We start from the raw sequence: 24,370 nt of genomic DNA, 5'->3' as shown, positions 1-24,370 counted from the left end.
AGTTCAGAGCGGCAACTTCTGGAAGCTTTGCCCAGGAACCATCCTGCCAGCGCCCAACGGATCTCCTTCTGGAATCGCCCATTTGCTCCATGCTACCTCCTCTTAGGGTGAAGAGACAGCCGACAGACTTAACCCTACCAGGGAGGCCTGAGTTTTCTTTTCCTGCTGCACAGAGGCGCTGGGAAATCAAAATGTCTTCTTGACCTTGAAAACAATGACTTACACCTGCACAGAAGCCATTTGTTGAAGATCTAAAGTAACTAAGTTAGAATAGAAATTCCTGTGCAGGGCTGGAACCTGTGCCGTGCAGACTGAACTCTCCAGTCATCTTAACCTTTGGCCTGACTCAATTCTTTGAGGGGCTGGAGGGTGGGGCCAGCTTCCTCCCGCTGTCTCCTTGAGGAGTCCGTGGTATGGGTAGGCAGGCAGAACTCAGACTGCTCTATAACCCTCTCCTACTCCTGATTGTGTAATCCGGAGTGGGGAAGCCAGTTCTGGGAGGGAAAGAGCTGACCAAAATCACAGAGTCCTTGACCTCTAGACTGGGAACACCCAGGAATAGGGCTGCCTTCTGTCTTTTCCATTTCCCCTCCAGTGCTGCTTGGAGCAAGCCACCTAAAGCTGAATAGCTCCCCTCTTATCAAGCTGCTGGAAAGATCCCTGGACTTACTGAAGTAAACGATTAACTTTAAGATTAAAAAACCAGGCTGTGCCTTGGGAGTTGGGGTGTACTGTGTAGGGGTTGCCAGCAGAAACCCTTGGAGCCAAACAAACAATGGAAGGAAAGGCAATCACCCAGCTGCCACTGCGTCTTCCATCAAGGCTAAGAGGGCAGACTTCTCCTTGGTGAGGGATAGTTGTACGGTTGTCCCCAGAACAGAAGGTAGTGCTTCTACAAATGCTCTTCAAAATATACTTAGATGTACCTGAGAATCTGGGCAGAACAGAGGCAGGAGAAGGGGCAGATCTTAGAAGGCTTCAGCACCAGAGCCTGGATCTCCCACTCCACAAGGGATATGACTGAACTTTGGACAGCTCGCCTTGACTGCTGTGTGGGTTGGACAAGACACATTTGAGTCCTGGGGTTCATCCTTCAGAGATTCCTGGACCTTACCAGTGGAACGTGGCTGAGGTCTCACGTGGAGACTGTTGCTGGATTAGAAGTGAGAATCCAGAAATACTAACAAATCTGACTCCAAAACAGAGAAGTGAAAAACAGGAAAGGAACTTTAATCAGCAGAACTATACCAGGAAGAGAAGGGGGATGATGCAGTCAGCCTTGGCATTAGAGGCCCTCACAGGAGCTCCCAACTGACACAAGGACTAGGGACAGAAGCTGGAGCGAGAAACACGAGAAACACGAGAAACACGTACTAATCAGCCTTGGTCAAACTATGGTCTGGTTGATCATTATCTCGGGATTGGTTTTGCAAGCTTTGTTCAGTGGCCGGGAGTAGGGGTAGTTTTGATCCTTGTCACAGATGTTTATCCAGGGGCTCTGTTGTTCCTGGAATCCACCAGACAGTAATGACTCCGTGCTAAGGAAACAGGTGCAAATTGGAGCAAACTGGAGGCACCATACCAAGCTTTTGTTCTGGTTTTTAATTAACCCATTAGGCACCTGGAGGGCCAAGTGAACAGTCAATGCTTTTAGCAAAAGCACCCTGTGTGTCTTTGTTTAATGGTGGCCAGAGGACTGGAGAGGTCAGTGCCCACCCTGGGTTTGGGGAAGGAGAGGGGTCCTGGGTACTTGGTGAGAAGAACTAGAAGAATGCACCAGATCCAGAGCAATAATCAGAGATACTTTGCTCACAAGATGGGGGATGGTGGCCAAAATTCTTCGAGAAAACCCATTTGGCTAAAGTTCAATCCATTCAAACCCCATCCCGAGCCCCCTTCAGTAGCCATTCAGATCTCCCCTCCTGATTGCTGTATGTCACCAACACACCCACGAGAGCCTAAGTGCAGGGAGACCAGTGAGCTGTGGTTACAAGGCTGCTTGAGGCCTACTGGGGCAATGCTAGGCTTCCCAGATCCAACGTACAGGGAGAGAGACAAGTCTGGATTGCACAAGAGTCAGAGGACAGGACAAGGCCAGGAGAGGCTGGAGAGATGGTTCAGCAGTTAAGAGCATTTTTTTTTTTTTTTTTTTTGCTTTTATAGAGAACCTGTATCTATTTCCCAGCATCCACATGGTGGCTCACGACCATCTAAAACATTAGTTCCAGGGGATCTGATGCCCTTTTCCAACCTCCATAAATACCAAGCATGTATGTGGTTGCATGCATACATACATACATACATACATACATACATACAGGCAGGCAGGCAAACATTCATGCATCAATAAGTCTTTTTAAACCCCTAAGAATTCTTGAATTTAAGCAAGAGAACAGCAAACACTACTACAATAGCTATCTTTTATTGAGCACCTACTTGGTGTCAGGCACTTTCCCTATGTCTGTGCTTATTATTAAAGTGACCTTAGAGGTAGGCATTACATCACCCTTACACAGAAAACACTGAGGCTCAGTGGGGTAGGCAGCAGCTTATTCAAGGTCACCCGGCTGGCTGAAGACCGAGGATAGAGCTGAGGAAGAATGCTTGCTTAGTATGCTTGGGGCCCTGGGTTCTAGCTTCAGCATTGCCAAGGAAAAGAGACAAAAGAATTGGCATGGAGATGGGCGTCTGGGGAGCCCTGAAGCTCTCACCAGGACCTTTCACCCAGAGAAAATGAATGATTCGGGCACAGGCTCTGAGAGGGAAGCTGAGCCCCACTTCATTCCCCACCTTCTCTGGCAAATCAGGAAAAACTCACCTCACGGTAGCTGGAGTTGATCTTCTTAGAACAAGAGAATTACTGAGATGAAAGCCCCTACCCCGTACGTGTGCTGGCAGGTTATCAGCGTGTAATGTCATTCGTGTGCCAAGCACATCTCTGCCAGCATAGAACACGGTTTTCCCATTCGGGCTACACTCAGAGCCTGTGTGCAGCGAGGCAGCTGGGTAATCTTAAAGGGCTTACCCTACTGTTCGTTCTCTCCTTTTACAACAGGAGTTAGGTTGAACTCAGGTAGTCAGGCTTGTCTTCCTGCGTCAGTTCCTCAGCCCAGTTCTCCAGTTTTAAACTCTTAAACTGGGTTTGGCAGTATCCTAGGGAGTCTACCTAAGATGGGGCTTAGATCAATAATCAAAGCCCTGAGGCTGCCTCCGTATCCTCCCTCTAGGCTTATCTAGCCTCAGGAATATTTCAGAGACCCATGGTGGGCCCCTCTCTCCCTCTCTCCCTCCCCACTGCCCTGACAGAAGTATGTGTACATACACATAGACACAGGTTCTTGAATTAAGGCAACGAGTCTGGCCTGCATGGCCCTGCAAGTCTATCTACTAGGCATATCTGGCCCAGGTCTGGGTCTGAATACATACAAATATGTTAACGCAATGTTAGGAATCTTTCTCACAGACAGAGAACATTAGTTCAGTTCAACTCTCCTATGGACTGGGAAGAGGCCTTTTGCTTCCTGGTCAGCTGGCCAAACCAAACATCTGTATCTTTCTTCCCCAGATCGAGTAAGAGCAGGTCAGTCACTGTTCAGGTGTGTGCTGGGAGGTCATGGCTTAGCTGCCGTCATCAAGAAGGTAGACTTTCTCTTCTTCCTTCCTTCCTTCCTTCCTTCCTTCCTTCCTTCCTTCCTTCCTTCCTTCAGTTTTTTGGAGATAGAGTTTCTCTGCGTAGCGCTGGCTTCCTGGAACTCGCTCTGTAGACTGTGCTGGCCTTGATCTCGGAGATCCACCTGTCTCTCTGCTTCCTGAATGCTGGTATTAAAGGCATATGCCTCCAACACCGGGCTAAAGGTACACTTTCTAAATATGGTAGAAAACTATTTGGGAACTTTAAAAGAGGATTGGTTCCTCATTTCAGAGGACAAGGATGGCTACAGAGACCAGGGGGGAGGAGAGGTTTCTTTCTGTGCTTTTAAAACCAGACCCTGTGTAACACAAAGAACAGATCTTTGTCCTCTCAGTTCTCTGCCCTCCAACCCAAGGGAGAGGCTTTCTGCAGACTGAAGCAAATGGTCAAGGAACCGGGACTCTTAGGATTGTGTGCTGGTGCAGGGGTTGTTTCAATACCTCCCCTCCCAGGTCTCACCTACAGCTGTTGGCTGGAGCACTTTAAAGTCGGTGCCCACTTCCTAGATGGTATAGAGGTGGGGTCTTCCTGAGGGTTCACCATTCGCGCGTGGTAGAGGATTAAAAGTTTGTATGAAGGCTGGGGTTAGGGCTGTGGGATTCCTAGGTTCTGAGCTGGGTCAGGAAGCCCAGGTGAAATAGGCGACCTCATCCAGGTCGACAGGGTAATCCGTGAGCAGCACAGGCGTCTTGTCAAAAAGCTCACCCTTGTAACTTCGCCATTTGCCGGCAGGCAGGTAGACATCGCGCTCTTGCTTACCAGGTTCCAGCACCGGTGCCACCAACAGTGTGTCCCCGATGAGGAACTGTGAGTCAATGCGGTGAGCCGTTTCATCCCCGGGTGCGATCCACCACAGGGGGCGCACGATGGGGTCGCCCGTGTCGGTGACCTCACCAGCAAGCTCCAGCAGCAGTGGCGCCACGAGGGAGGCGCGCAGAGCAGCGAATTTGTGTGCGATGGCTACCACTTCTGCGTCATACTGCCAAGGAGGGATTGAAAACTGCATGGCAGGCATGAAGGCGGCCACCTCTAGCCAGCGCACATAGAGTTCGCGCTCTGGCCCCGGCCCATCTGGGCGGCCCGCTGTGCGCTCCGGCACCGCGTTGCCACCTATCATATCAGGTAAGATGAACGGATAGCCCAGCATACTGACGGTGAGCACCGCAGGGATGAGAGAGCGCAGCCCCAGGTCGTAGCCCCATACCGAGTCCCGGTCCACTAGACGGAAGAAGCAGGAGATGTTCTGTGACTGGTACCCCACGCGGACCTCGGCTAGCGAGAAGAAGGGCAGCGCCATCTCGGTGTACCGCCTGCTCCACACACTGGGGTCAGACAGAGGCTTGTAGGTGCTGAAGTCCGGGGGCAGGTAGCTGACTTCACCCGCGTCGAACTTAAAGGAGGCCACGTTGTAGCGCGAGCGCAGGCGCCGTAGGTGTCCCTGGAACCACTCTCGGGCCTCTGGGCGCGTGAAGTCCAGCACCGCGCCAATGCCATTCCACCAGCGCACGAGCGCGGGCAAGCGGCCCGTGGGCTCGCGCACGAACAGCTCGCGCTCCACACCTTCGCCGAAACGCGACGAGTTATAGTTGACAAACGGATGCACCCAAAGTGTGACGCGGAAGCCAGCATCTCGCAGGCGGTGGAACATGTCAGTGGCGTTGGGGAACTTGCTCTCGTCGAAATCAAAGTCGCCATAGGCCGGCGTGTACATGTCATCGATTTCCAGATGGCTGCTGTTGAAGCGGTGCTGGCGGATCTGCTGGGCGAATTGCAGCACCTTGTTCTGGTCCACAGAGCGCCCATACAGAGCCCACGTGGACCAAATGGGGTCTCGGAAGGCCTCTGACGCTGGTACCCTGGACGGTTTGTTGAAGTAACGTCGAACCATGTACTTGTGGATGGACGTGACATCTGAGCCCACGCACACGCGGTAGCTGAGCTCTGGCGCTGCAGTCCGGCCGGCTGGTGGCTTGTAAGATGTGTGGTGGTAGCGTGCCTGCAATCTCATCGAACGCTCGGTGCTGTTCCAGCCCAGGTGGAAGGGCACTGAATCATTGACTTTGATGGCGGCCGCGCGGGAAGAGAGCCAGTAGCGCTCAAGGATGCCCCCGAATGCGGCGTCAGAAGAGTAGACGTCGCTCGTGACAAATGGCTGCGGCTCTTGCTGGCCATCTAGGCGGATGGGCCAGTGTTGCGTCCTCATCTCTGCGCCACCATACCAGTGCGCTGCAGCATCTCCCAGAAACATCGCGTGCTCTACAGCACGCCCTGGTGCAGCTTCCTCCCAGCGCACGCGGTAGCACATTACAGTGTCCTTGGGTCGTACAGTCTGGATAAAGAAGTGCAGCGGGCGCCCATCGGCCGTTCGGGAGCAGCCAAGCAGGGCACCGTCCCGGCTACAGGAGTCAAGATCCAGCGCACCCGAACGGAAGGCCAAGCGGAAGACTTGCTCACCCTTCTGGTTACGGATGGAGAAGCCGCCACGGTTCAGGTCCAGCAGCTCTGCGCGCAGACGTTCAGCTTTGCGTAGGGAGGCGCTGTAGTAGCACCAGGCCACAACTGCGGCCAGCACCAGCAGCAGTCCCAGTACCACGGAGCATAGCAGAGGCCTCAGCTCTTTAGTGGGCTTGGGTTTGGCAGGTGAAAAATTGTCAGGCAGGAAAGTGTACATGGTTGCTCCTGGGATAACTTCGAGACTTTTAGGGCCTGCGTGGCTACCAAGTCGATGTCTGGGGTAGGCCTGGCTCTTCTCCTGAAGGTTCTGGGGCATCAATTCCTAGCTAAGAAAGGAACCACCACACCAGGGCCCATCTGAAACTGTCGTGCTGATGTCTGCAAAGGGGTGAGAGAAGACACTGATTTTTTTTTGTTGTTGTTGTTTCACAGTATTTCCATTTCTGCAGCCTAGTAGAGGAGCCGAGAGCTTGACAAATGTCAAAGGCAGGACTCTTGTCCAGGACAGCTGGTGTCTTACCCTTGTTTCTCTCAGGCCCCACGGCTTGCCAAATCGGTGAGAACTCTGTGAATGGAGAGAACCATGTGAATGAAAGAGCTTGCTTCTGCCCTTTCTCAGAGGAAAAACAAAGGCAGAGAAGCTAGGCACTGTCCAGGATTACAGCCTAAGCAGCCAGCCCTGGAGAAGGACTGAGGAAGCCCTGGCTAAAGAAAGGCTTACTCTTCTAAGGCCCTGACAACACAGGGCGAATGGTCCAGCCAGTTCCTTGAGACTGTTAACAGTGCACGTCGGCAGGCTGGCTCCCCTGCCTCTGGAGAGGCAAGGACAGAGGACAGGGAACATCCTAGTCATGGAATTTGATCTTGAGTCCAGCCAGATGGATATCTGGAAATTAAAGAAGACACCCAAAGCCACAGTCAGTCACAGAGACTGGTTTGTCAGAAGGTAGGACTGGGATCCAACATTAGGGCTGGGTCAGGAGCTTGGTGAGGATCTTGCTTTCCTGATCTGCCCCTTTCAGCGCTCACACTGCACCTTGTTCTAAGCCCTCCATCTAATTCCACTTCTCTGCTCCCATAGGAGAGGCTGAAACCTTTGCAATCCAAGCTCAAGGCATGATATGGCTCCAGCTTGTTTTCTACGTGGCCCAGGAATGTGGCTCTGGATTTGTGATCCCCCTGCCTTAACCCCTGGATAGCTGGGATTTCATGCATACACCACCCATATCTGAGCTCAGCTACTTTTCTGATTCCATTTCCAGCCAGGCCTATCCTGAGACTACCAAGCTCTATTCCCTCCCTAACCTAAATCCTCAAGTCTCCTGCTTCAAGAGACTTCAGCCATCCAACCTGATAACCTCCCCTCTGCCTATCAGCTGTTCAGGCAACAGATGCCCACCATTCATATAAACGTCCGCACGAGGTTCGCTAAACACTGAAATACGTCTGCAGGAAAACTCAGACTCGGGGGCAGATTTGTCTCAACCTGCTGAGAAGGCCACAAACTCTTTCTGTTTCAACCCTCAGGGTGGAGTATAACAAAGAAACAGCACCTGCCAGGTGTACACACAGGCAGACACACTGCCAGTCAGTGAGCTGCCTACCTCCCCAGCTGGGGGAAGGAGAGAGAGACTGGCAGATGGTAATTAGTCGCTTCCCAGATGCCAGTGTCTGTCTGTCTCCAGTGACTTCCAAGGTGATAAACTACTCTGGCTCTTCACGCCCTCTTCCTCAGACTCTTGTCAAGAAGGCCAGGTGCAGGAGCTAGAGAGATGGCTCAACAGTTAAGAGCACTTAACTTCCAGAGGATCTGGGGTTCGAACCCCAGCACCACATGTCTTCTCACAAACTGTAAGTCCAGTCTCAGGGGATCCAGTACTGTTTTCTGGCTTCTGCAGGCACCACGCACACACACATGGTGCACATACACGTAAAATAAAAATAAATAAATCTTCCAATAAAAAAAAAAAAAAATGTTGGGGGCCTGGAGAGATGGCTCAGTGGTTAAGAGCACCGGCTGCTCTTCTGGATGGACCCAGGTTCAACTCCCAGCACCTACACGGCAGCTCACAACTGTAACCCCAGCTTCAGGGGAATCTGACAACCCTCATGTGGACATATATGCAGGCAACAACACTAGTACGCATAAAATAAAATGAAAAATTAAAAAGGAGTGTCAGGTGCAGATGAGAATTCTAATCCTAGAAGACAATATTCAGTACCATTCTTAGCCCTTCCTTATCCCCCACCCCCAGCTCTCTAATCTCTCAAGTCACTCCCCAAGCCCAGTCTGGAACAGACTCTACCTCCTCTCTGACTACACAAGTTAGAGATCCCTAGCCTCCTTTAGGTGGTAGTGTCCTTTACTGATACTCTCAAAGCTAAGTGGAACCCAAAGAAGGCTACGGGGGCCCAAAACGGACTTACTGTACACTCATGTTCATCCTACACAATCAAGGCTACATTCTGGACATCAAGGGGTTAAGAGGAGAGGGCTTGAGTTTGAATAGGAAACACTCCCTAAGCCCCAATACTTACATATTAAATTGGCCTTATCTTATGACTCCTGGGAGCCTGAAAAGCTCACCATGATAGATAGCCTCTAAAGCCCTTTCAAACCTCAGGTAGAATCCATTAGGTTTTGGGATGAAGGACAGGAGCCCATAGACTTAAGCACCCACTTTGTTGGGCCTCACCGTGTTCTCCCAAATGAACCCACAGCATCCAGTACGAGCAGCACTGAGAGCTGTTATCAGTGTCCATTTCACAGACGGGAAAGCGGAGCTCCTCAGAAGTCACCCACTGGGATCCAAACATCCCGCCTCCACCTTCCATTATGAGAGATGGGTGTGGACGGGTGAGGTCTGTCTTTTCAAAGGCTGCGGCAGCTCCAGCTTGCCTCAGGCAGATCAGGACGATTTTAGGGGTGCGAAAGGGGCAATTTAATGGCATCTGGTATTGTAGCTGGAGGGGAGGAACCTTGTGGCTCCAGTCTCAGTGGCGTTCAAGACCCCTATAATCTGTTGAGTCTGCCGTCTGGCCAACACGGGCTAAGGCTAGCAGTGGGGTCTGTTGAATGGGCCTGTATAGGCTCAGCCTAAGAAAATTCTTCCTGTTCACTCCACACTCAACCTCAGTCTTGGCTACAAGTCCCAAGCCTTCAGTTTAAGGGCGGGCCCAGCTCAGCTCAACCAAGCTACTTGAGGCAGAGGCCTTTGTCCGACACAGTTGGAAGGGGAGTGGAAATGTCAAAGGCAATTCGATCCTGCCCATCTCCCTCCCCTACTCGGGGGACAGGATCCACAAGGATCAAGTGACTGCACTAAAACAGCCTGGAATACTTCACACCCACCGGTGGCGTCCCACCGCACACGGTCCAAAGGGGCAGAGGAAGGTCAAGGAGCCCGTCCCCCGCTGGGAAGCTCTGGCCAGAGGAGGGGGTTCAGGTGTACAGGGTCGCTCTACCAACTAGAGAAAGTTCAGGAACTGTGCTCCTTAGGCAACTCACCCCCCCCTCACTGGGACCCAAAGGCCTCCCAGTGGGCTCACCTACCTCAGTGACCGCCACAAAGAAGGGAAGAAGGGTCCTCCAGCTGATTCTCTCTCCACGCTAGCAGGAGTTGATCAGCCACAGCCCTGTGGGGTGCTGCCTGGCTGGGCACCGTGGAGCCCCTCCTGCGCCCCGCCCTCCGGCTACTTGGCCACGCCCAGCCGTCCAATGTGGCTTCAGGCCTGGGACTCCGGCCCCACCCCTGGCGCCCAGCCCCTCCCCCACAGCCTCTGGAAGCTTTGAGAGCCTTGCACGGACTTTCTTCTCACCGCCCTAGATCTGCCCTTTGGGCCCGCCTCTAGATTGGTTCCACCTCCCGTTTTAGGCGCCGCCCTTTCCAGACCATTACTAGCCTGGCTCATCCCCAGGCCTTATGGGAGATGTAGTTCTGAAGGAAGGAGTTACTGAATTTTTGGGGTTCTTGCTGAATGTTAGGGTTCTTGCAACGCCAGGCTAGGCTTGCCATGTGTATGAGAGCACAGCAAGGTGAGGGTGAAGAGGTATCTGTGATGGTTTGAATAAGAATGGCTTCCACAGGGCCATATATTTGAATGCGTAGGGTCTGAGCAGGGTACTGTTTGAAAGGATTACAAGGGTTAGGAGGAATGGTCTTGTTCGAGTAGGCGTGGCCTTGTTGGAGGAAGTATATCACGGGGGTGTGGGGGTGGGCTTTGAAGTTTCAAAAGCCTATTCCAGGCCCAGAATCCTCTGCCAGTAGATAAGACCATAGAACTCTCAGCTGCTTCCCCACCACGCTTTCCTGCTGCTACACTCTGCTGTGATAACGGGTTAACCTCTGGAACTGTAAGTAAAACCCCAATTAAAATATTTTATGAGTTGCCATGGTCATGATGTCTCTTCACCATGCAATACAACAGTGACTAAGGCAGGAGTCTTTAGGAATCCATTCCCTCAAGGCTGGCGAGCTGTATTCTTTTAAAAACTAACACAGGGCTAGAGAGATGGTAAGCAGGTAAAGGTGCTTGCCAGCAAGCTTACTGACCCATGTTGTGCGTGGAGAGGGCTGACTCCCATAAGCTGGCCTCACATCTCCACATGTCACATATAATAAGTGTAAAAACAGCTTTAAGAATTCTAGGATAACCTGTGCTCCCGTTTCCTACTGGCAATACTCCAGTCAAGAGCTCCTCGGAGGGAGCTTGTAGACCCAAAGAGCCTGTGTTCTAAACTGTCACTTCTTAGCAGTCAGGACCAGACTAGCAGTATTTCTGTTTCTCTTGGGTATTTTGCAATGCCCACTCCCTGACCCAAGTATGATGTGTAGCTCCTTCTGTTAGTGACAACCTTTAGTTAGAAATCACTGTGCCATGCCATGCCCTTTCCCCTAGAGAGAGCAGTGGTGCAAGAGAATGGGACATACTAACCCCCCCTAGAGATTGTAGAATACCCCACTCCCTTCCATAGCTGGTAGCTCTTAGATTTGGACGGGGGAATGCAGCAAACATTTCTGAGCACAGGGAACATTTGGGAGGCTGTGATGGAGATCTGGAATCTGAGATGTGAGAGGAATCTATGTTGGTGGGTATAATGACAGCTAAAGGTTCTTCAAGTAGAAAGATCTGGAAGGTTGGAGGACTCGTCTCTGTGGTACTGGGAAGAACACCATCTGGATTGCTGATCTGTCTATCAGGAGGGTGCTCAGGGGTATACTGAGATGCTTGGGGGTGGGTTCCCATTCAGATCTTTCCAGGTAAGGACACAGCAAGCAGTCTTTGTGGTGAAGAGTTTATTGAGCCACTTCCTCCCTTGGCCTGGTCAAAGTTTTACTAGGAAGGGTAGACAGGAAAAGTCTCAGACACAAATTCAGGATGGACAACATAGTTGTTTCTCTGGGGACCACCGGTCTTCTTGAAGTGACTTGTGTCCCATCTGCAAGGAAAAATGAGTCTTACTCCAGTTTTCAACGTTAACCTTATCTCAGCGTTTTATCTCTGACCCTGACCAATCACTGACCTCAAGTTCTGCTGCTGAGTTTCCGATACCCAAGATGTAGCTTCCCAACCTTGACCTCTTACCCTTCATATAAAGCCGTGAACCCGATTCCGTTGACTCTAGGTCAGCTGCAACTCAACCCCTCAAGACTGGCCTCTTGGTGGTTTTCAGTACTCTACCAACCATTGATGTCCCAATGGCACTAGCGTCCCCTGGCTTTAATTTCCTGTCTGTGCGCCGCAACAAACATTTGCCACCCCTAGTAGTCTCCTGGCCACCTCCACTGTCACTAAAGGAACTGCCTCCAGCATGCAAGTGAATGCATCTGCGCCAAACTTACCTAAGGTTGGGAAACGGGTAGTATGATGGCGGGGGAGTTGTAACAACACACTGCATTCCTGGCCGGTGGTCTAAGGGCAACATACTCCTAGTGGCAGAAAAACAGCAGGGAGAGGTCGGTTTTTTGTTTGTTTGTTTTTTTTGTTTGTTTTTTTTTTTTAAATAACCTTACATTCCGATGTCCCAGACCAAGAACCTGGATACAGAATCAGTCTTACGGTTCCTTCCTTGCCCTTCATAAACCACCCCACCCCCCCCCCACCCCACTACAGCACGGCCTCTGGAGAGGCTCCAGAAAAATCCTCTACCCATCAAAGTCTGGTTTTTGCCACCAGAATTCTGGGGAGGATCAGACATAGTCTTTATAATCCAACATCTCCACTCCCACCCCCATTAAGACAGCGATTTCTTCAGCGTAAGGAGGTAGGCAGTGTTTCCAGGTCAAATAGAGACTCAGACACTTTCCCACATCCCCAACCCTTCAGAGGGAAAAGACTCAATCTTTGACAATAAATCAGGGTTGAGGAGGGGTAGGCACAGGGTTCAAGACCCTTCTGCACACTCTAAGCGGTCACAGACTTAAAAGCCTGGCTCCTAGGCTACCCCTGTATTGTCTGCCACAGCTGGATGCAAGTTCTACTTTTGAGTTTCTGATACTCAAGACGTAGCTTCCCAACCTTGACCTCTTACCCTTCATATAAAGCCATGGACCTGATTCCGTTGACTCTAGGTCAGCTGCCAACTCCACCCCTCAAGACTGGCCTCTTGGTGGTTTTCAGTACTCTACCAACCATTGATGTCCCAATGGCACTAGCGTCCCCTGGCTTTAATTTCCTGTCTGTGCGCCGCAACAAACATTTGCCACCCCTAGTAGTCTCCTGGCCACCCTCACTGTCACTAAAGGAACTGCCTCCAGCATGCAAGAGAATGCATCTGAACAGTCTATCTGGTTCTAAACTGACGTGAAACCCCTCCCAGGCTACACCGGTATTGTCTGCCACGACTGGATGCCTGCTAATCTAATGCTGTGCTCTCCGTGCACTTAGCTTTAAAACTCAAGGAAGCCAAGGACGCTGTGGGAAAGCAGTAATCACTTCCTTGCCCCCAGCGAAGATCATGCCAACTACTGGTTGTGCGCCTAGGCTCAGGCAGAGAGAGCATGTTGCAGACTAGAACCTCTGTCTCCAGACCCAGGGGTTCAGTTCCTGAGTGTAAGGAAAGGATGCGACTGATGTGAGGGGCTTGGAATCCTCTGAAACTGTTTTTGCAGGATCTCCAGAATACAAACACTTGTGTTGACCTTGAGCACAGTTGGAGAGAACAGGATTGAGGACTTGGGAGTAACCTTTATACTGGTTCTCTGCCTTAGCTGTTCTCTTGTGCCCTGGGGCCCTGAAGCAGACAGAAGCCCGGGGGGGGACAACAGGGCTAGAATGAGGTAGAGTGGGTGAGGGCAGCCGAGCAGGGCGGGACTCTAGGGGGCGGGGCTCGTTTGTGGGTGGAGCCCGGACTAGGCGGGCGGATCCCTGCGAACCTTACAGTCGGCTGCTGCGAGCACAAAGGCCGCAGGCGGCGTTCTGTGCTAGGCTCCCCAGTGATACAGTAGTCCATCCCGCGCAGACAGTAGTGGCGTCCAGAGCAAGGGCTTTCGTATCCTCTGTATGGCAGTCGTCCCGGCAGAGGGTCCACACACCCGCAGCGGGGTACAATCTGTGGCAGAGTCCGGTTCCGGGACAGCGAGTTCAGCATGTTCACCACTACCTCGCGCTCTGAGCCCAGTGTCCAGATACCCAAAGAACCGGTGTCAGAGGAATGGGGGAAAGCAGAGTCAGAGCCAGGGACAGAGACAAACCCGGGGACAGAGCTACAATTACACCCTATGTTCCTCCAGATCCCCATCCTGCCCACTCTGCCTTCCTCTTTCGCACTCAATAATCTTTCCACTGCCCCTCCGCTGTTTACCGTAGGCGTTGAGGCGCTCAGGTTTCGGAGGATATTCCAACGGCATTCCTCGAACTTCTGACTCCATACCTGTGTCCTGGAAGTGGTTTACGTGTTACTTTAAGCTTTGACTCGAAATAGTTGCTACCCCTCTTTTGAGGAGGGTTCTGAGGGGAAATGTCTTCCCAGAATACCAAACTGTCTTTCAGGCGGCACTGTCTCCTCAGCAGCTCCTCTATTTCCTGGGTTGTTTTGAGTCGTTGCCGGGCAACGCATTTGCTCCGCCTACGCGGGCAAGGTGGGGGTGAGGATGCTAGAACAGCCGCAAGGTGGTAGAGGTGTTTCTAGGCTTGGGTCAACCTTACTTTAGCATTCACCTATACGCCATTTGTGTCTGCACGTCTCTATGGGGAGGGCGCTATGAATACTGCTTTTCCGTTAGAATCATCTGAGGGAGCTCGGGGCGGGGATCCGGTTCTCGAAAAGGTTCTGTTTCAGAGGGGTTCAGTAAACTGTCAGCCTAAATTTAAGCTGCTCTGGATTTGCATCTACCTCACATTCTCCGGGAAAGGCCTGGGCCTCATCGGAACTCCCTATCTCATTCTCCTTGTCCCATCACAAGGGAGGGGAAGGCCGGGCAGAGAGGATCTAGCTCATTACTGACTCGAGGGCAGCCCTGGTGTCACAAGTAGATCAGATGAGGCAGACCTACTTGGCAAGCATAAAACCAGTCAAAGAGTGCACACTGGTCATGTCACCACCAAGCTAGGTCAGAGGCTGGCACCTATCACAGTCCAACTCCAGGCCTCCACTGTCAGCTATAAAACAGAAAACCGTTGTTTCCAGATGGGGAAGAGACACTGCAGAATGGTGACGGGGTGTGTGTGTGTGTGTGTGTGTGTGTGTGTGTGTGTGTGTGTGTGTGTGTGTTCGTGCATGTGTGAGTGCGTGCGTGCGTGCGTGTGTGTTCCAGCCCCAGACCGCAGGCAATTGCGGCAGGCACAGCGAGGTACCTTGTACAGTCGAGGAAGGCAGGTGGTGTACTTGTTCCAGTAGTTGCTGCAAGGACTTGTCTTCCATGTGTTGTACCGGTCATTGTCCAGGTAGCTTGTACATTTGTCCTCTTCAGCATGGGAGTGGAGATGGCAGACAGGATTACTCCACAGGCCATCAAGAGCCTGGAACCTTCTAGATGTTTCTTCTCTAACCTCTATCACAAAGCTGACCCTCAATGACCCTGGTTCCCAAGTGGGGGGGGATTACGAGGCCTGAAGCACCACACCCTGTCTGCCACCTGTGTTTTTTCATTCCCTTGAGCTGCAAATCTCATCTCACCTAGGGGACGCCTCTGAGCAAGCTTTGCATCCTTTGGGCGATCAGATTTCATCCTGGCCGCACTGTCCTTGAATCAGCTAGCCTGGAAATGGGGCGCCTCCTCTCTACCCGGTCCCAGGCCCCAAGGTCTGCCTATTCAACCTTAAAATCACTTGAATTTCTCCCCTCTTCCTCTATGATCTCATTCCTTTATCCCTGTGATACCTTCACCAGGAGACAAAAATAATGTATGTCATGGTTAGCAGAATAGACTCTGCAGGACGGTGCCTGCAGCACGGCGGGCGGGCATGTGTGGGGTGTGGGTGTGGGTGTGGGTGGGGGGTGGTGGTGTAAGGTTGGGAGCTCTAGATGAGGCAATCTAAACCATAGTTTTAGAAAATGAACACAGTGCCTCATACCTGTAACTCAGCAGGCCAAGGCAGGAGGATTGCTTTGAGTTTAAGGCCAGTCTGGTCTATATAGTAATATCCTGATTAAAAACTCCAAACCAATCAACCAAAACAAACAAAAACCCAACCCCTCGATAACGCCAGTCCTGAGGAGTGGAGGCAGGAGTATTATGAGTTTAAGGTCCCTCCTCGGCTGCAAATTAAGTTTAAGGGCAGGTCTAAGCTACCTGAGAGACCCTGTACAGAGAAGAGAAGTGGGGGTGTATAGGAGGTAGGGAGGAAGAGGGGGAGGAGGGGGAGGAAGGGGAAGAAGGGGAAGAATGCTTGTTGCATAGGAAACTACACTGGCCTCCTTGCTCCGTCTTTGAAATCCTGCAATCCAGCATCAACATAGAAGCTATGATAGTTTTCCACAAGTGAAATTTAACCAGTATAACTGTTCTAGTTCAGAAACATTTCAATACCGCCCCAACTCTTTTTTTTTTTTTCTTTTCTTTTTTTTCGGAGCTGGGGACCGAACCCAGGGCCTTGCGCTTGCTAGGCAAGTGCTCTACCACTGAGCTAAATCCCCAACCCACCGCCCCAACTCTTAACCCTGTCCTACAAGGCCCTCATGGGCCATTCCCCAAAAGTCTGAAGGATAGAGACAGCAATGACAGGATGAACAACAACTCTGGCCTAATGGTGCCCTCCTGTAATCCCAGAATTTGTGGGGCTTAGGTTGGAGGCTCACTAAGAGCCCAGGTGACATTATGTATTCTAGGCTAGCCTGACTACAGAAAAATTCAGCGGGTAAAGAAAGGCATTTGCTACCAAACCTGACAACCTGAGTTCAACCCCTGTGACCAACAGAGCAGATCCCAAAAGTTGTCCTCTAACTTCTGGATATGGACTGTGACATTAGCTTGTCTCCCTCCCCCATACACACACACACATACAAAATTAATAAATAAATGTAATAAAAATATTTTAAAAGGTTGGGCATAGTGGGAACGCTCTTAACTCTAGCACTCAGAAGGCAGAGGCAGGCAGATCTCTATGTGTTCCAGGCCAGCCTGGTTTACATATCAAGCTCTGTGCTGGACAAAGGTATATAGTGAGACACTGTCTTAAAACAAAACAAAAATAAGCCAAAAAACCCTACAAAAACATAAAAGAAACAAAAGAAACATAGCTGTGTGGGACGGGGGTGAAGAGTGCTAACATTTACCACTCTAAGTTGGAGGACTTGACATACTGAATTTGAGGTGTTTGAGCATCCAGGTCCAAGTGCAAGAGAGTGGGATGCTGGTGAGAGACAAGGGCTGAAGGACTTATGATTATAGTAATTAAAGCCATGGGGCTTGAAGACAGCTCCACGGTTATGATCGCTGGCTGCTCTCTCAAAGACCAGGGTTCAATTCCCAGCACCCACATGGCAGCTCACAACTGTCTCTAATCCCAGTTTCAGGGGATCTGACACCCTCACACAGACACACATGCGAGCAAAGCACCAATGCACAGGAAATAAAAAATAAATCATTCTTAAAAAGTAATTAAGATGGGCATGGTTGTGCACATAGGAGACCAGGGCTAACACAGAAACCCTGATTAGAAGAACCAAAACCGACTGACCAACCAACCAACCAATCAAAAAAAGTAATTAAAGCCATGGATGGGTTATGTAAAATGGCTTTAGGAAGCGAAGCGAAGCTCTGGATAGCACCCCGAGGAAGCTCATATTTCCTCAGTGAGTGTACAAGAGACTCAGGGAAATCGAGGAAGGAGATTATTTCTGAGAGGGTGTTCTGAGGACTGAGGCACAGGCCTAGTCTCCGAGGGCAAATGCTGAGGGCTCCCGTGGGTGTGGTGACTGCACAAGTGCAGCTTCAGTGTCCCAGGCTCCCAGTGCTAGCTTGGGGTTATCAGTTCCTTCCACACATAGCTATGAAGACAGGTACTTATGAGTCCCCATGGTGGAGGGAATACAGCTATGAGAAAGACAACAGCCTTTCCTTTAACGGGCAGGGAGGCAGATCATAAATACTTAGCCGAAGGAGAAAGGGGATTTTTCATAAACAGTGTAAGTATAGACTGTGTCTCTGTGAAAGAGAAGAATAAGATAAAAAGTTTAGGCAGAAAGAAAATGTCCCCAGCTGTAGAGGGGCAGATAGAGAGCTGTAGGGGCAGATAGATGGGAAAGGGTTGCTAAGGAGATAGTCGAGAGGCTTGATTAGGGTAGTGGTCCAAGTCATGAGTATATCAGGAGGGAGATCAGGGTCCAAATTAGGTTCAGGTTGAGGGTCATTTTTGGGATCATTTCTAAAGTAAAAAAAAAAAAAAAAAAAAAAAAAAACAAACAAACAAACAAAAAAAACCAACTTTGCCCTTGATTGGTAATCATAGGGTTGAGTAGGAGTGGTCTCAGCTAGCTTTGCAGACTGACTGTCTATAGAGACCCATGAAACCTATACTTTTTTTGGCATTCTGTCCTCAACCGAAGACAAGAAAACACCAAAAGGAGGTCTTCATTTGGGTTTCCATTGATCTATTCAAACAAGGAGTGGTGGGCTGGGGCGAGCTGGGGTCCTACCTTCATCTGGAGAAAGCCAGTATTTCTCAGGCAAGTAAGGGTGGCCTGAAATGGAACTCTTATAGGTGTAGTCCTGTGCAGCACATTTGGCCATTTTCTGCAGGGCCTCAGGATCCACATGACGGTGCATAGTCTGAGTCAGACCCTAGGCCGAGGGAAAGAGGGAAAGTGTCTAGGTTCAGGGAGATTCTAAGCCTTGGAACCTTGGTGGAGTTAGATCTAGTCTCTCTTGTAAAGGCCAGCCTGGTTGGATTCCCATGTACCCCAACTACAAGAGGGATGGGTTCTCCTGTCACGCTGGTCCTTCTGCATAGACCTACTTACTTTTGCTTGCTTTCCTGTGCGTAAGTGTTTTGTCCACGTGTATATATGTGCATCACACACATGCAGTGCCTGGAGAGCCAGCACAGGGCACCAGAACCACAAGTACTGGAGTTACTGATATTTGTGAGTCTCCGAATGGGTGATGGCAACCAAACCTGTTTTCTCTTCTTCTGCAAGAGAAGCTAGAGCTCTTGACCACTGAGCCATTTCTCTAGCTCCTGGACCTGCTTTAAATCATTTCGTTGCTCCCCCTTTTTTTTTCTTGTTTGCTTATTTTTCTCATCTAAAGTTGACACATGGAGCTGGGCTCTGGTTGACTTAATTTCTGCTGTTCGTTGGCTGAGGGAGCTCCCGAAGGTAAGAGATCCGCGCTTCTTGGTTTCTCTTCTGGACTGTGCACACTCTGGGCACAAGGCCGGAGTCTCCTCTAGCAGAGCCGTGGACACAACCCAGAGCCTCAAGAAAGGCTGGTTTCCTGGGAACGGACTGTGTTATGTAGATTTCTTGGACAGGGCAGGCATCTGGGACCTTGAAGAGGAAGGATGGGTTTGGCAGGAAGCCTGCTTTAAAATGCGATAGGCTGTCTCTGACAAGACCCTGACTCTGTTGTGGTCCTTTCTCTGACACCAGTATCACCCTCAACCTTGAGATTCTGGTTCTTATCTAATCCTGATATTTTCCCATTCTTCTGGACTCTGGGCCCCTCAACCTATTGAAGCTCACCTCACCTCAGCCCACCACTCCTTGTTTGAATAGATCAATGGAAACCCAAATGAAGACCTCCTTTTGGTGTCCCTTTGTCTTTAGTTGAGGGCAGAATGCCAAACAAAGCTTAGGTTTCATGGGTCTCAATAGACAGCCAGTAGGCAAAGCTAGGAGAGGCCACTCCTACTCAACCCCATGATTATCAACGACAAAGGATTTTTGTGTGTATGGCTAATATCTGGTTGTTCACAGAAAGGCCCTTAGTTCAGGACCTTCTGGGATAACATGTGACATGTGCCTAGCTGGTGTTGTCCTGCCTTATCTGGCACAGCGATATTCCCATGTGGGAAGACAGCGTGGGAGCTGAGTGTGCAAGGGTGTCAAAGTTCAGGGCTCCCCTGAGCTTCACATACACAGGGTACAGCTAAACCTACACGGATGTGCATCCATATACATTCAAACATACTAAACACTCCCACACACACATGTGCATGGTGTGCAGACATACATGCAAATAAAACATTTTTTTAAAATGGAGAACGTTGGAAGGAGACTTCCAACAATCAACCTCAGACCTCCACTGGTGTGCTTGTACACACACCACACAGAGAGAGAGAGAGAGAGAGAGAGAGAGAGAGAGAGAGAGAGAGACAGAGAGACAGAGAGAGAGAGACAGAGACAGAGAGAGAGAGAGAGAGAGAGAGAGAGAGAGAGAGAGAGAGAGAGAGAGAAGCATTTATTTAGAAGATCTCACAGGCATCACCCATTTTTGTGTTAGAGGTGTTCCTATGCTGCTTGTGATCTTTGCTTCGGTTCATAAATAGAAAACTGAAAGGATCTTGTGTCTGAGGCCTTGAGAGATTTTGCCAGCCTCCGACACCCACTGCTAGTCTGGCTGGGTTTTGCTTGCAGACCCTAACAACCCTAACGCCAGTATCCTCACGCCTTTCCTCAGGTGGGGATCTGATTTTCTGGAAAGGCTCCTTTAATCTTCAGCCTAGGATAATGAATGGCCCTGCTGCCAGCCCAGAAGAGGCTGCGGGGATTTGAACCGTCAGTATAGGATGCTCCATGCTCATCTGCTCTCAGGATCCCTGCCAAGGGGCTTGCAGAGAGCCTGCGAACTTTTTCAGAGACAGAGGCAGGAAGTCACCCCCGAGGCAAAGAATAGAAAGGATTAGTAGGTTTAACTGCTTCTTAAATGAATAATCCTTATTTTAGCCTTGGTCCTTCTGTCTCACCTTCAGTTTCGGAGACCCAGGACTGCCAGTCCCTGAGTTTTTTGAAATCCTGTATCCTTAAGCTGAATGGTGTCTGGCGCCCCACTGCTGGCTTCCCGCTGCCTCTCAGATGTGCTAGGTCACTTACTGCTCAGCCCTTTCTCACCATCCTCGTGAATCTCGATCTCGAGTATCCGGTTACTGTAGTTTCAGGCAGAGGTCAGAATGCATGTGTGTTCAATTTTAATCCAGAGGACTTAACTTCTTTATGTATTCCATATACTAATCAGTTACATGCTGTGAATCTCTCCGTTTGTGGCTTTTTTTTTTTTCTTTAATTTTCTTTACGGCTTCTTTGATGAACAGAAGTTCTTAATTTAAGCCAGTTGAATTATTAATGTTTGATGGCTAATGCCTCGTATGACTAAAGGAATCTATCCATAACTCTCAGATAATGGAAATAACATCCTGCACTTTCTTCTGAAAACTGTATGGTGTCACTTTCCGTATTTAATCTGGCAGGACTTTCGTCTTGGGTGTGGTGTAAATTAGGTATTAATTTTATTCCATCCATATGAATAACTAGTTTTCTTACCAAGCAGTCTATTTTCTCCGAGGATTTGTCATGCCAGCCTAAGCCTGATAAATCTCTTTCCATAGCTTTGTTGTCAACCATTTTCGTTGAATATTGTTTCCATGTATGTATGAGTCTGTTCTTGATATATATTTTATTCATCTATTAATGACTTTATATAACTTTGTAATTAATATATATAATCATATCTGTCTTGGAAATTTTTTATCCTGTGTGACTCTGTCTCTCTGTCTCTGTCTCTGTTTCTGTCTCTGTCTCTGTCTCTCTCTGTAAGAACACATATATGGACATTTGTGTAAAGAACCAAGGTCAGGGGGTTGGGGATTTAGCTCAGTGGTAGAGCCCTTGCCTAGCAAGCGCAAGGCCCTGGGTTCAGTCCCCAGCTCCGAAAAAAAGGTCAGGTCAATGTCCACTGTCTTCCTGTATCACTCTCTGCCTTCCTTTTGAGACAGGGTCTCTCACTGGACCCAGAGCTCATGGTTGTCTGGTCTGACTACTCAGAAAGTGTCAGGGATCCTCCTGTCTCTACTTCTCCAGCCATGGAATTGCAAGGGTGAGCCGCTGCCCCTGGCTTTGTACGGTGGGCCCTGGGAGTTGCATTTGCATCCTTATGCTTGCAGAGAGGCCAACTGAGCCATCTCCCCAGCCCCATTACATTTTTTTTTTTTTTTTTTTTTTTGGAGTAAGGACCTCACTGTGTAGCTCTGGCTGTCTTTGGCTGTTGCTCTGTATACTTAGCTGGCTTTGAACTCACCTAGATCTACCTGCCACTGCCTTCCACGTGCTGGGTGGGATTAAAGGGATGGCCACCCTGGCCTAAAGAAATATTTTGTGTGTGTGTGTGTGTGTGTGTGTGTGTGTGTGTGTGTGTGTGTGGTGTGGTGTGAGCAGGAGTCTGTCCGTTCCTTCCGGAGATTAAACTCTGGCCAGCGAGGAGCCTTCACTTATTGAGCCATTTGGCAGGCTTTTTTAAAAAGTATACAGAGGGGTTGGGGATTTAGCTCAGTGGTAGAGCGCTTGCCTAGCAAGTGCAAGGCCCTGGGTTCAGTCCCCAGCTCCGAAAAAAAAGAAAAAAAAAGTATACAGAATAAAAATCAAGCTTATTGTACAGATTTAAGGCTTCACGTTTCATAGTTCACTAAAGCTAAAGAAGAAATAGGTGATTTTAAACTTCAGACTGGTTTAAAACCTGAGCTCCGTCAACCTCGATCTCTGAATGGGACATTGAAGACAAGCACAGCTTCTCCCAGTAGTCCATTCATTTTCAGTTTTACTAAAGTTGCTCAGACCATTTCTTTTCTCGATTTTCTTACAGATCCTGTTAGAAGCAGTTTTTATTTGTCTGTGTCCTCTCTTTCTAGATTAGTCTCTTTAGAGATTTGTCTGAGCCTTATCAAAAAACCAACTCTTGACCCACATCCCTTGGTAAAAGTTTCTCAATTCCAGTATCTGAAGTTCTCAGAGGTAAAGCCAGTTATTTCTGGTGATTTTGTAATATGGCGTTTTCTGTTTTCTGGTTGTTGTTTTTTTTTTAAGCAGTGTTGGGGGTGCGATCCAGGACCTCATGCATGCTAGGCAAGTGCCTTACACCGAGCAATGCCACCGGCCTTGATTGGTTGCCTTTTATCTTAGTGTAAACTTTGCGGGTTTGGCTTCATTTTGGAAACCTGAAGACTTGCAGTGAGGATGTTTTCTCCCATAGAAGTTATACAGTGTGCTTGAGTGCGTGCATGTGTGCGTGCATACGTGCGTGCCTGTGTTGTGTGTATGTGCGTGTGTGTGTGCCTGTGTGTGTGCGTGTGAACCTGTGTTTCAGTCTGGAATTCACAGACCCAGCTCCTCTATTTTCGGCTGGTTTAACATAAACATCTCTCGTAGTGTCAGTAGCTGCATTGTTGTCAAGCAATCGTGTCTTTTTAAGTATATTTATCACTCATGACTGTCTAAAAATCAACTTTATGTGAGACTTAGGGCTTTGAGACAGGTATCCACATGCAGCCTAGTTTGCCCTAAAATTTACCACCCTCCAAGTTTCCTTCAGAACATATTTAGACATAATTTTTAAAAAATTCTACTCATGAATTCCTTTTGTCACCACCACAGGCTCCAACTACCTAAATTCACTGTTTCTCTTCTACTCCCCAGGCAGACGGAAGGGAATGTGGCATGCACGCATGAAGACAAGCCTTTGGACATTGCTGGCTTGCTCTACAGGTAGCCCCCAAAATGTTTGCACATCCTGATCGCATGGAACTCTCAGCTCCTCTTTTGTTTGTTTTGTTTTCTGTTTTGAGACAGGGTTTCTCTTTGTAGCCCTAGCTGTCCTGGACTTGCTCTGTACACCAGGCTGGCCTCAAACCTACAGAGATCCGCTGGCCTCTGTCTCCCCAGTGCTGGGATTAATGGTGTGTTCCACCATCTGGCAGTTTAGAACCTCTCTTAATAAATCCAAAGCAATCTCAAAATGGCTGGGCACGGTTCCTACCTGCAATTCTAGGCAACACTTGGGAGGCTGATGTAGGAGGATTGTCATAAGTTTAAGGTGAGGCTAGGCTACACAGTGAGGCCTTGTTTCAAAAAAATAAGTAAATAAACAAATACATAAATGAAATAAAAAAAACCCGAAACCGGAAATAACTATGAACATTGCAATGGCCGCGTGCCTACCACCCAGACACACGGCTGTATACACCTTCCATCCCATCTGCAGCCTCTACTTACTGGGGTCACAAACTTGTTCGCTTCCCAGGCCCACAGAGGTGGGTCCTTATAGACCTCCTTGATGGAGGTGGGAGCCCTGTAGGAGTCACTGTAGGTGCTGATAGGGGTCTTGGTCTTCCGGGAGAAGAGGAACATGGTAGGGTCTCAGGGATGCTGTAGTGGGCTTTGCCTTTCAAGGACTCCTGCTGGACATCAGTGACTACCCCTTCCCCTAAATAGCCCACACCTCCAGTCGGGAAGGTGCCCCTAGATGCTGTGACCCCTTCCTTTGGGGGATCTCTCAGTGTCTTCCCCCTCAACTTTCTTGCTTCCTACCCCACCCAACTTCCTTTTTAGGATAGGCAATGCCCATTGTGATATCACCTGCCTTGGCCCCATCCCTGCACAGGAGGCCTAATTTCCTCCCCAGGACAGCCCCTTTCTGCCTTGGACCCCTCAAAATAACCAATTCCCTACGGTTCAGAAGGGCCTAGAGAACTTGCAGGACAGACGTCTTACTGTTGAAGAGAGGCAGAGGTTCCGATTCCCAGTCTGAGGGCTGCGATTCACCTAGGGCCACGCATCAGTAACAAGCGGTGAGC

The 24,370-nt window shown here is 49.7% G+C and overlaps 2 protein-coding genes across 5 annotated transcripts; both read right to left on the bottom strand.

The window, feature by feature from the left end:
- Positions 1-2,406: 2,406 nt before the first annotated feature.
- Positions 2,407-9,831, bottom strand: Myorg (myogenesis regulating glycosidase (putative)). Of its 3 annotated transcripts, XM_032892378.1 has the most exons (3): positions 9,699-9,831; positions 6,666-6,710; positions 2,407-6,523 (listed from the first exon to the last, which is right to left on the bottom strand). In XM_032892378.1, the coding sequence occupies exon 3, from the start codon at positions 6,459-6,461 to the stop codon at positions 4,311-4,313; it is 2,151 nt and encodes a 716-aa protein (XP_032748269.1). In that variant the 5' UTR covers positions 6,462-6,523; positions 6,666-6,710; positions 9,699-9,831; the 3' UTR covers positions 2,407-4,310. The 3 variants fall into 3 exon arrangements, with proteins under 3 accessions (XP_032748269.1, XP_032748261.1, XP_032748280.1); XM_032892370.1 differs by having other exon boundaries at positions 2,407-6,710; XM_032892389.1 differs by lacking the exon at positions 6,666-6,710.
- A 1,593-nt stretch (positions 9,832-11,424) lies between these two features.
- Positions 11,425-24,357, bottom strand: C1H9orf24 (chromosome 1 C9orf24 homolog). Of its 2 annotated transcripts, XM_032892358.1 has the most exons (7): positions 23,790-24,357; positions 18,225-18,369; positions 14,942-15,051; positions 13,950-14,025; positions 13,522-13,756; positions 11,989-12,075; positions 11,425-11,585 (listed from the first exon to the last, which is right to left on the bottom strand). In XM_032892358.1, the coding sequence occupies exons 1-7, from the start codon at positions 23,922-23,924 to the stop codon at positions 11,483-11,485; spliced, it is 891 nt and encodes a 296-aa protein (XP_032748249.1). In that variant the 5' UTR covers positions 23,925-24,357; the 3' UTR covers positions 11,425-11,482. The 2 variants fall into 2 exon arrangements, with proteins under 2 accessions (XP_032748249.1, XP_032748241.1); XM_032892350.1 differs by lacking the exons at positions 14,942-15,051; positions 18,225-18,369; positions 23,790-24,357 and having other exon boundaries at positions 11,426-11,585; positions 13,527-13,756; positions 13,950-14,344.
- Positions 24,358-24,370: the final 13 nt, after the last annotated feature.

The sequence above is a fragment of the Rattus rattus genome, chromosome 1 (genome assembly GCF_011064425.1).
Source record: "Rattus rattus isolate New Zealand chromosome 1, Rrattus_CSIRO_v1, whole genome shotgun sequence".
NCBI lineage: Eukaryota > Metazoa > Chordata > Mammalia > Rodentia > Muridae > Rattus > Rattus rattus.
Note: the sequence above shows the minus strand (reverse complement) of the source record. Positions and strands in the feature narration are given on the sequence as shown.